Source organism: Struthio camelus, chromosome 8 (assembly GCF_040807025.1).
Source record: "Struthio camelus isolate bStrCam1 chromosome 8, bStrCam1.hap1, whole genome shotgun sequence".
In the NCBI taxonomy this organism is placed as follows: domain Eukaryota; kingdom Metazoa; phylum Chordata; class Aves; order Struthioniformes; family Struthionidae; genus Struthio; species Struthio camelus.
Window position 1 is genome coordinate 5868750 of NC_090949.1, and position 11330 is coordinate 5880079.

The 11330-nt window shown below is 52.4% G+C and overlaps 1 protein-coding gene across 2 annotated transcripts; it reads right to left on the minus strand.

Annotated features, from left to right (window-relative positions):
• Window positions 1–707: 707 nt before the first annotated feature.
• Window positions 708–10894, minus strand: LOC104142648 (quinone oxidoreductase-like protein 2). Of its 2 annotated transcripts, none has more exons than XM_068951760.1 (10): window positions 10646–10894; window positions 9481–9607; window positions 8334–8430; window positions 7121–7179; window positions 6649–6714; window positions 6304–6413; window positions 5011–5092; window positions 3593–3774; window positions 2912–3140; window positions 708–1846 (listed from the first exon to the last, which is right to left on the minus strand). In XM_068951760.1, the coding sequence occupies exons 1-10, from the start codon at window positions 10666–10668 to the stop codon at window positions 1778–1780; spliced, it is 1044 nt and encodes a 347-aa protein (XP_068807861.1). In that variant the 5' UTR covers window positions 10669–10894; the 3' UTR covers window positions 708–1777. The 2 variants fall into 2 exon arrangements, with proteins under 2 accessions (XP_068807861.1, XP_009671008.2); XM_009672713.2 differs by lacking the exon at window positions 10646–10894 and adding an exon at window positions 8779–9294.
• Between the last annotated feature and the right edge of the window lie 436 nt (window positions 10895–11330).

An 11330-nucleotide genomic window follows, 5' to 3' on the forward strand; every position in this document is an offset into this window, starting at 1 on the left:
GAGAGGCTGTAGTAGACGTATGTAAATGTTTGGCAGAGGCCATGCTGAAGGAACATTCTCAGGTAGACTTAAAATCATATTTGTTTGGGTTTTCTGTATACAGAGCGCATAATTAAATTGCAGAATTCCCTGTAGTGTGACCTAAAGAAGCTGGAGGTAGTAACTATTTCAACAGGCAAATTTATGGAAGAATGGTGATTGAAGCTTAAAAAAGCAGAGAGCTGCATGCAACGTATGACCCAAGACGTTTGCTGGAAGATTGGTGGGATGTCAATAACTTTCAGGGTACAGCCTGAATGTACCATGTGAAACAGCTGTTCAGGGTCTCTTGTTGAATTAAGACTTGGGTTTTTCTACCTTTAAGTAGGATGTGTACCTAACACCACGAGGCCACAATAGTAGACGTTTGTAGAGTGCTTCCACTGCACTAAAATGAACTAAAGGTTGCCCACAGCATGAGTGTGGCTCACAGCTTATTTGGACGAGCTCTTCATTGCATTAGTCCATTTTCTGCAGTTACCAGTGAAGTAAGCTCACAAAAAATCTCCTTTCTGCAGCAAGAAGCTGTGCATGCCAGGAAGAATTTACAAGGCTTTTAAGGCACGGACAGGAGTCTTCACCCAGAATCTAAGTCACGTTTTGGGCAGAAGCTTGTCTTCGCTGTGTAGCAGCAAGGATGGGCGCAAAGCAGCACTGGAGTCATCGCTACAATAAAAGCATGCTGAAAGCCCAGGAGGTTTATTACAACAGAGGAAGCGTTTTGTAACCTGCGGGGACGCTGCATCTGCCCAGTGCTAGAAGCTGGAACAGCAGAGCCCAGCATAGACAAATGTAAGTACTGTCAGATCAAATGCTTTGAGCATTGCATCTCTATAGTCCGTTATAGCTCAGGTCTTTCAGCTTGAAAGAGCATACCCTACTTGCTACTAGAGTTTCAGTCTCCTTCTGTTTGCAGCAGTGCGGATGAAGGTAATCAAACAGCAATCAGTGGGACCCCAGCTAGACTCACTTGCTCATTGGCCCACTCAAACTACGTTAAAAGAAGCTGGAATTGACTCTTCTCTGCTCCCATTAGCAGTAACTACAGCCAACACAGGATATCAGGCCACTGTCAATAACAGAAAAGTGGTCCATACAATCCTCCTGAAAAAGTCAGAAAAACTGTGCAAAAAGTCACCTTATGTCTCGATTATGCATATACGATTTTTTGTCACCAAGAAATATTGTCAGGTCAGATTTTGAGGGCAGTGTAAATTTATTCGAGATTTTGAGGTGCAAGGCAGCCTGGTCAAAATTAGCACTCTTGCAGCTGCGGCAATAAGGACACTTATAAGGTAAGTTTGACACTGAGGAATCCTCAGGGTTACCATACAGCACATGCGTACAGTCACTTGAGAAATCCTGGACAGTACTACTAGGTCCCCCAGGCTGTTTGAAGGCACAGAGCCAAAGCAAAACATCTGCTGTGCGACTGGGCAGCAGTTGCAAGGGCTTCACCCGTCCGCGTGGGCTGCTCTGCTCTGCCACACAGCGTGCCTCGGCGGGAGCCTTTCCGGCCAGCGGCTAAGCTCAGAACAGGGACAGGCTAAAAGCGCACACTCATCAACACCTACAGCTGTCTGTTCGGCTGACAAACAGCAACTTGTTAAGCCCCTGTCCCTAAGTTACATGTCCCTGATTCATTTTGCTTGTCCGCTGTTGGGGGAAGGTGGGTCGGAGAGTCTCGTCCTCAGGGCAGGAACAGGGCAGGAGGTCGAGTCCTAGGGAAAGCACCGATTTACTTCATGGAGATGATGACCTTCCCTGTGGACTTGCGCTGGAGCACGTGGTTAAAAGCTTCGTTTGCCTGCAAACACAAAGCCCCAGGTGCTTACGGTGACAGAGGGAAAGGGCTTTGTAGGGAGACAAAGGGCAGAACAAGAACATGCGGGAGAAGTTTTGCAGAGCCTCTTGATGTTTGCCGTGTTACACAGCAAAAAAGCTTAAATACAACTAGACACCTATTTTGTCTTAGGTAGATTGTACAATAGACTGTAATATGCTTTGTTTGGCATTAACAAATAGCCCAGAATTTGCATTCGAGCCTGGGCATTCCAATGGTGGGATTGAAATAACTCAGGACCGGACCAGCTCCTGCCTATGTGACTGCCTTACATCCCTGAATGTGCTGCATGTTGGTTACATAAATACTTCTGACAAGCTGAGCTGTTATTTAAGAATTAAAATACCATCAAATCAGAAAAAATGTAGTGTTTTGAACACCTTCAGAGGTTCTGAGAAAAATGCAAACAAAGACATATTGCAATCAACTAATTCACTTCTAAAATGTTGCCCCACCACATTATTCTTCGTGACTGCTCTTTGGCATAGAGCATGCGTTTTTCATATGACTGTTTACTATTCAGCACATTGCAATTCTGGCGTTGCAGTCCCAAAACAGGAGTTAATGATTCCCTGGCTAAAACCCAACGAAAGAAGATTAAAAAGGGTAAGAAAAAATGGGATTTCTTGATTTAATATTTTTGTTTTGTAGAGAACTAGGACTCTGGAGGTTTCTGTGCCAGGGGCTAACTGCACACAAAAACTTACTTTTCTCTACAAAAAAACTTCATAAAAATAATGCTGAGGAACCAACTCTGCACAGGTCATACAAGTGTGCAACCGATGGAAACATCCGAACAGAGTGACCAGCACTGTTCCCTTCCTGCTGCTTTTCTAGAGATCTATCTGAGTGGGCTATTTAGAGGGCCACACTCACCTGCATCTCTGTCCCCTTAACCCATGAGATCAAGCTCTAAAGAGCACTGCAGACCGCTACCTGATCCAACAGCCTTTTCTTTCCACAGGCCTCCATCAGAGAAGCCTACGTCCCCTGAGGGCACGCTGCTGTAAGCATCGTTCCAGCACCTACCTCTTCCAGTTTGAAGACTGCTCCAATATTAGGATGTATCTTTCCTTCCTGGCAATACTGAAGAGCAGAGGAGATAGCGGAGGAGAAAACAGGGAAATTCTCTTTCTGGTACCGACTCCAATACACTCCCATGGCAGACACGTTCTTCAGAAGCAGCAAGTTGGCAGGAATCGAAGGGATTTTTCCGCCAGCAAAACCCATCACTACAATCCTGCCCTCCCAAGCCAAACTGCAAGAAGGAAGGAAAAAAATAGATTTACTGGAGGTCTCCTCAGAGCCTCGTCTCAAAGCAGTACTTGCATGCTGAGGAGGGCTGAAGAGCTGCTGACGCTGAGCATAACCCTCAGGCTCAAATGAATTAGTGCCCAGAAAAGCCCTGGTCTGGACCGCTGTACTTCAGTACCAGTCTTCAGAGAACATAAATAAAAAACTAACACAACACACACAAAGTCAAGGCCTTGTCCCACCCGCACCTCCTCGGCAAGTCCAAGCTCTGTTCTTCAGAGCTGGCCAGGTACCCATGGAGCCCAAAGAGGCATCCTTGGGGAAACCAAGCTTGACACCCCTAATAAGTCATACATCGTCAACAAAATGACCTTCCAACGTGCCAACAGGATCACCTGCACTCGTATGGCTTTGTCCTAAGTCAGAACAAGGTGCAGGACTCTTATTTCAGCGCACCTTTGCAGAGCTGCCTTGAAGACATCCCCGCCAACGGCCTCGACAGCCACGTCGGCCCCTCTGCCATCCGTGAGTCGCTTCACTTCATCCTTCAGACTGCTCTGGCTATAGTTCACGCTGTGGCTCGCGCCAGTCTTCAGAGCCAGCTTGCATTTGGCATCACTTCCAGCTGCTGCTATCACCTGCAACCATGGAAAAACACAACATCCAGCACAAAAGCAGCTCTGCTCAAAGGGCAGAGTGTTTTGGATGCTCTGTTGTGATCTGTGAGAGTTATAAGCTTTAGCACTTCCGTTAATCACCTCATAAAAGGTCCCACAGTCCTCTGCAAACTGAAAATGAAACACAAATGACATCTCTCCTGTTTCAGCTTTCCAGAAGAAGCAGCCACCTTGGAGTGCAAGGCAGCAGTAGTCCAGCAGAGCCACATCACCCAAAACCATACACCAGAAAGGGAGGAGGTTTCCTCCATCAGAAACTTGGAGAAGTTGGGCTTCAGCCTGGATTTCAGCCTACTGTTCCCCCAGGAAGCCTTAGAGAAGGCACCTATGTGCTCAGGATGACTTTGCCGGCAGCACCATGACACAGCCCAAGACAAGGTGTCTACCCTCAGGCAGAAGACCAGCCACCAAATCACTTTAGGTAATGCAAGCTGGACTGGACTTATCTCAGCACAAGGGTTTCTGCGATTTTTCTTAGCACCACTGTGTGCTTTTTAGTATGGATGTTGCATCTATTCTTCTATCTTACCTTAAACCAAAGAATCTCTGAAAGGTATGTTTCTTATTTTATTTCCCCAAAAGTGGAAGTTGGAACCAGCATACCAACTCTTTCTCCTCACGTACATAAATGCTGCTGTTTCCTTATATATGCCTCAAAAGAAGAACTAAGTTACAATTTTCACAAGTGCCTGAATGACTTTGGAGCCTAAGGCCGTAGACTCCCACTGAAAACTAGGAACATGAGTATCTAAACCCCTTTGGAAAATGATGACCCACAGGGGAAATACAGACTGAGAGGCCTGTACGCTGCTCAAGGGGAGCAACAGAGATTTACAGCAGAGCCAGTGGAAGGTGGAGGAGAAAGAGGGGATATTGCACAGGGGCAGGGGCAAGGGTATGTTGCAATTGGTAGAGGAAAACTAGTTTCATAGGTCGCTGGTCGCTCTGACCCAGCAAGTACCTGGTTTCAATCCTCTCCTCTGCCACTAAGTCAGCATGACACTAGAGGCTGCTCTCAGCCCATGTGGCTGGTGGTGGTCGGGCCAGGAGGAGAGGGCAGGACTTGGAAAAACACACTCCCCGCTGCCACCTGCAAGGAGCTCTGGGTCCCCAGAGAAAGCAGGACCCTGGAGCAGAGGGGCATGTGGCACTGGAGTAAGCACACAAGGACAGACGCTTTGTTCAAAAGGAGAATACCTTTGCCTTGAAAATATTGACAGCCAGATCGATAACTGCAAGCCCTGTGGCCCCAGCTCCCGCCGTCACCAGAACGGTTTCCCTGAGAGAGAGAGAAGGAGAGAGCAAAGGTCTGTGGCACAACAGAAGAGCACGTCATTGGTTTCTGAACGGGGCAACGTGTTTCGGTGCCACAGGAATTCCCCCCCACCCCGGTCATCAGGGATGCGCTGGGTACCACAGCGGTTTGAGGGGTACTCCTCAAAAGGAGGTTTGCCTTCTCCCCAAAATCAGCCAAATCAAAAGCACTCTTCCCACCCGAGTGCAAAACTTTGATACTGCAAAGTGAAATGATCTGATAAGCAAGATCTGCTTTTGCTGGATGACTTTACAAGCAGAAATCTATTTACTCCGAGCTGTAGAGAAAACGTCACTCCTGCACCACTCAGACAGGCCGTGCAATTGCCTCCACTGTTGGGTGGGGAGGAGGACCGCGTGAATCAAGGTGTATCAATGATTTCTGCCTGCTGTCCCCACCTCCGCTGTTGGCTTTCTGCATGAATGCCAGGAAGTTGTTTAATCTCTATGGCTTTCTTTGATGACATTTCCCTACTTCAGAGAAGTAAAGAACTCAGCATTTCAGCTGACCATAGAAAAATCAAGTGAGTTTAAAAAATCCAACACAATGACTCCCGAGCCCAGGTACAACAGTATAATCCTGCCTCTCCAAAATGGGGAGCTGCTGCCCTAGAGCCCCGCCATAAGAGAAGTGCATGGCACGCACTGACACGGAGAGTGAGCGTGTCTTTAGTGAAACCACTATGCAGCTATACCCGCCTGGGACACTTCCCAGTCCAGGGGAAGTGAGATGCATGGGGAATTAATTTCATCGCTGCACACTGCCTGTGGTTTACAAAGCCTCTCAGCACCCAGCGGTTTCACCAGGAACGTCAAATGCTTTGCAGAAAGCTCACGTTGCAAAGCTTGCACTTTACCTGTGTACTTTTAGTTTCTCCTGCAGACCCTGACAGTTTAATACTGTCCAAATGCAACAGGCAGCAGTTGTTGGCTCCATCTCTTGCTGACTGCATCCCACCTGGACTTGTGCAACCCTCGCCCCCAAGCAGTCCCACACTCTCCCCACCTTAGAGGTGGGGAAAATCGCAAACATGAAATGATCCAGCCCTGGTTATACAGCCAGGCGCTACGTCTGAGGTGTGCAAAAGAGACAGGATGCCACATTTTTGACAGCCGAAAGGCCCAGGTTGGGGTTACAGTTCACTTGTCACCCTCCAAACCGTGGTTGCCACTTACCCCGGCTGAACACGTGCCCTACGGTGGAGAACCAGCGTGGCCGTGCCGTAAGTGACAGGCAATGCCGCGGCAGCCTCGGAGGACACCCCTTCGGGGATCCGCCACAGCATCTGCATGGAAACACACGCAACACAACGAACCCGGAGGAGCGACAAGGACGAAGTCTGCACCTCCAGCGTGCCTCCTTCCCCCAAGCATGCCGTGCCCCGTTCTGCCAGCGGGGCCAAAGAAAGGGAAATAAAGTAATCAGAAAGGGGCACAAAGCAGCAGCTCTGACAAAACCAAAGCCCTGAACAGAGAGAAACTTCTTTGCAATATGGGCAAACAAATGCTCCATATCCTTACCTTCTGATCGACGACACACTCCTCTGCCATAGCTGCAGTGCCAGTCACACCAATTACTCGGTATCCCTGCCAAAAAAACATCGTCGGATGGGTGTCAGGAGACAAATCGCACAGTCCGGCTGTTATCTCTGAATCAAGCATTTGATTTCCCTGCTTTTTCGGGAAGAACCGTGGACAGCACAAGCTGTGTCGGATAACAGCCCACTTAGCAATTGCATTAACTGCATATACCCCCCCCGCCCCGTGCCCCCCCGCCAGTCTTTTGAAGGCAGATTCGTTGGCTGCTGAGGCCGGCAGCAGCGCCTTCTCCCTCCCCAAGCAGAGCTCACCACTTCTCCTTTGCTTTCACAACCAGGATGCAAGGGATTAAAGGGGTGAACCCCCACGGCATGAGTCTGGACCTCCACCCACAATGACCAATGAGGGCGCAGGAGGCCGTTCCTAAATTCTGGCATTGCCGTGTTTTTCTTACCTCCTTCACGGCGCTCACGTTTTCCCCAGTCTCCGTTACCGTCCCTGAGAACTCCATTCCTACGGGGCGATAAGGACACGCGCGCGCGCTACAGACGCTGACCCCATCCACCTCCCCGTCGCAATTAGCAGCCTCCTCTGCTGACGGACTCTAGTAGACGAGGTCCCACCTACGCTACCTCTACTTTGGGGAGAGACTACACAGCGACGGGCATCTCAGTAACCCTCAGCCCCGCACAGCAGAATGAGCAGCTCTCACCGTTAGTTGTAACAAGAAATAACTGAGATGCTCGGCGTTTTTCAGGTTGCCAGGTGCCCCATGCCCAGGCCTGCAGCCCCTACGTCCCACATGGAGAAGGTCCTTGGGCCAGGCGCTGGGGAAGCTCTCGGCAGCAAAGTACCAGCTGGGCAGAAGGTGGCAGCATTAGCACAAGAGTCAGCAACCACTTGGTTAACCAGCTGGCGATTTCTTTTAGTTGCAAATGCATATAAACGCTAAGGGGAAAGAGACTTTTTCACGCCAGCGTGCTTAAGGCATAAGACAAAAAGTCAGCGCCCGGCCTGGCACAGGTCAAAGGAGACGGTACGGCCTGAAGGGTTCAGCCCAGGTGAGTACCACGCAGGCGCTGCCAGCCCATAATATAGCTTAAAAATACGGCGGAGGCGCAAGCGCCAGAGGAATTCAGCATGGGGAGAGACATGCCCGCAGCATCGGGAACCGTCCCGGCGTCCTCGCTGAAGGGCGACGCTCTGCCCGTCTGCCGAGGGGGCCAGGGCAAAGTCCGACGTGCCGACATCCTGGCCCACCTCCGTCCTCCCCAGCGACGCCAGGCCGCTCACGTGTGCTTACTGCGTGAATTACTGTAGCTCTAGGCTTAGGGCACAAGCATCCAGCCCTCCCCAACCCCTCTCTACGCTTCAGTTTTCTTAGCTTTCAGGCAAGTTTAATATTTACTCGCTTTCTCCCCAGCCTAGCATGAGTGCTCTTTGCACACTACTTTGCAAGCGCAGTTTTAAGCGGAGTGTTTTCAGAGAGGACGTTAAAACGCGGTCTCGTCTGCTCTAAGAAAATGCCTCCAGTCGGCCTCTGCTTTATTTGCATACGCCGTTATTCTCCAGGGCTGCCAATCTGCTCTTAATCCAATTAGCATTTATTGCACCCAATCAGTTAGTCACTCCACACCTCCCGCACAAATCAATCACCTCCTACTCACCAGGAGTGAACGGAAGAGTATGTTTTTCCTGATACAAACCCTGGCAGGCCAAGATATCTGCAAAATTTAACCCACAGTAATGAACACCCACTCGGACCTGCAAGAGAGAAGGGGACAAACATAAATCTTTCCATTCAAGCAATAGCAGAAGTGTTTTAATAGAGACTTACTGCCCTAAGCCTGCAGCAAAGCCTGCAAAAATAAATCCAGACCTCTCAAGTGCCCAGACTAAGCACTGTGCTAGCCCATCTCTCAAAAGATATTGGTGCTTTCTAAGACACAGAGTCTCAGTCTCAGCTGGAGAAACTAGGGACAGGCACTGGTTTTGCTGTGGCCGTGCAGATTCACCCTCTTCCCTGCAAGGTTTTCCCGCAAGACCTGGTGGAAAACGAACAACCTTCACTGAAGACCAGCTACTGTGCCAGGACAGTTTTGTCTTATATACCTCATTTAGGGATGTTTTTCTCTTTCCATGTATGTTAGTCATAGCAAGGGGCTTCTATGTAGCTTCATCTCCTTGGTGTGGGTAGACGGGTACAAGAGGCCCTGTGGATTTTAAGCTTGTCATCCCTGTTCCCAGCACAAATAATAGAGAAAAGCACTGTTGCTGAGCTCTGCTTTTTCCAAGGACACTGCAAATGTGACCCGAACATCCCACCGTCGGGGCAAGGTGTACATCAGGATGTCTGGCAGGTATTGGAAGTGACATGCCGAAAGGGATGAGATCTGAACATCACGTAGCCTCGCATCCCGGATTTAACCTTCCTCTTTCCTGCCGTATTTGCCACCGTTTTCAATCTGCATGTGACCTTCATCTGGTTCATGTGTCCTGTTCCCAATTAGGAAAGCAACGTTGCCAGGTTCACTGGGATGGGACTTGGGGGATCTTCCAGCCCTGCTGCTTCCCTGCCAGGAGATCTTGGGCAAGTCACTTTTCTGGTGCAAGTTCAGTGGATGAACCCTGTAAAAGAGGGACACAGACGCTCTCCTCTGCGGAGAGCTCTGCGGTGTGCTGGTGCTGCATGGCTCTGTTCTTGCTAGCGTAACATTTAAGGGACCCATCTGAGGATGGGAGGGGAGCAGAGGGACAACAGATATTCTCAGCGACGCGTCAGGCCGGCAAGCCTTCGCACCGCGTCCACCGTACCTGATGGGGCTGCAGAGGGGGCGACGGGACGTCCCGCACGAGCAGGGGTTTTGCCAGCTCGGTGCACAGCACCGCTCGGTAGCCCCGAGCACCGCTTCTCCCGCAGGCTTGTCCCAGGACGCCGACCCTGAAACACAGGCGCACGCGGCCACCTCAGCCCACGCGGCACCGCGCTCTCAGCCCCGCCGCGGCCCGCTTTCGTGGCGCCCTCCCAGCAAAAGCCTCTCCGGCCCGAGAGGCTGCTTTGAGCATTTCCGTCCCACGGCAGAGAGCGCTTGTCGCCCTGGCGGGGTTTGGGATGCGCGGAGCGAGCGGAAGGGGATCCGGGCGATGGTCCCGGGAGGCCGCAGCCCCAAATGGCAGGGTGCTGGAGCAGAGCGCTTTGGGGGAAGCCAAGGACCCCCTGCCCCCTGCTGAGCCACGGGCAGGGCTTTGGGGTGAAAGCACGCAGAAAAGGGTGGAAGGGGAAAAGGAAAAGAGGAAGGGGGATGGGGAAAGGGGGGAAAAAGAAGGGGGGAAGGGGAAGGGGAAAGGAGGAAAGAGAAAGAAAAGGGGGAAATGGAAAGGGAAAGGGGGGAAAGGGAAGGGGGGAAAGGGAAGGGGGGAAAGGGAAGGGGAGAAAGGGAAGGGGGGAAGGGAAGGGGGGAAGGGAAGGGGGGAAGGGAAGGGGGGAAGGGAAGGGGGGAAGGGAAGGGGGGAAGGGGGGGAAGGGAAGGGGAAAGGGGAAGGGGGAAGGGGAAAGGGGGAAGGGAAAGAAAAGGGGGAAATGGAAAGGGAAAGGGGGGAAAGGGAAGGGTGGAAAGGGAAGGGGGGAAAGGGAAGGGGGGAAAGGGAAGGGGGGAAAGGGAAGGGGGGAAAGGGAAGGGGGGAAAGGGAAGGGGGAAAGGGAAGGGGGGAAAGGGAAGGGGGGAAAGGGAAGGGGAGAAAGGGAAGGGGGGAAGGGAAGGGGAAAGGGGAAGGGGGAAGGGGAAAGGGGGAAGGGAAAGGGGGAAGGGAAAGGGAAAAGAAAGAGGAAAGGGATGGAGGAAGGGATAGGGAAAGGAAATGGGAACAGGAAAAGAGCAGGAGAAAGGCATAGCGGAAGGGGAAAGGACAGAGATGGGGAGAGGAAAGGGCAGAAACGAAAGGGAAAGCGCCCTCTCCCCGGGAGCGTAGCGTCCCGCACCGCCGCGCCGCCGCTGCAGCCATGGTCCGCTCGGCCCGGCTCGGCTCGGCTCGGCTCGGCTCGGCTCGGCTCGGCTCGGTTCGGTTCGGTTCGGCTCGGTTCGGCTCGGTTCGGCTCGGCTCGGCTCGGTTCGGCTCGGCCCGGCTCGGCTCGGCTCGGCTCGGTTCGGCTCGGCTCGGCTCGGCCCGGCCCGGCTCGGCTCGGCTCGGCTCGGCTCGGCCCGGCCCGGCCCGGCCCGGCTGCCCCGGCCACCGCGCGCCTTCCCGGCCGCGTCGCTGCCGCGCCGCCGCGTCCCGCCCCGGGGCGGGCAGGGAGCGGTGCCCGCCCCGGCCCGGCCCCGGCGGACGGCTGTCCCCTTTCCCAAGGCACGGCCGTGCCTCAAACCGTGCTCCCCCCGGGAAATCCGAGGCTTGAGCGGTGGTGACTGGCACTGAGGTCAGTGTTTAAATATGGGCTAAACGCTTAAAAGAAGGAGCTGTTTGCAGCTCCGTTGGTCAGCACCGGTGGAAAGCTTTGCCGAAGAGGGTCTTGCATGCCTGCAGGCCTGGTTTCTCTGCCAGGCCCTTTGCAAGGCATACGTGACAGTCACCAGCAGCTCTAAATTGCCGTGCACAGTCAGGGCCGTGTGTCATCGCGCTGGTTTTCCAGATGGGGAAGCCGAGCACGGATGAACCGAGCAGAGGTC

Excerpts from the sequence above, each read along its gene's own strand:
- LOC104142648 (XM_068951760.1), bottom strand. The coding sequence starts at position 10,668 with ATGGCTGCAGCGGCGGCGCGGCG. Across the intron at positions 7,180-8,333 it reads TACTCTTCCGTTCACTCCTG|GAATGGAGTTCTCAGGGACG; the intron begins GTGAGTAGGAGG and ends ATCGCCCCGTAG. Across the intron at positions 3,775-5,010 it reads TCAATATTTTCAAGGCAAAG|GTGATAGCAGCAGCTGGAAG; the intron begins GTATTCTCCTTT and ends CCATGGTTGCAG.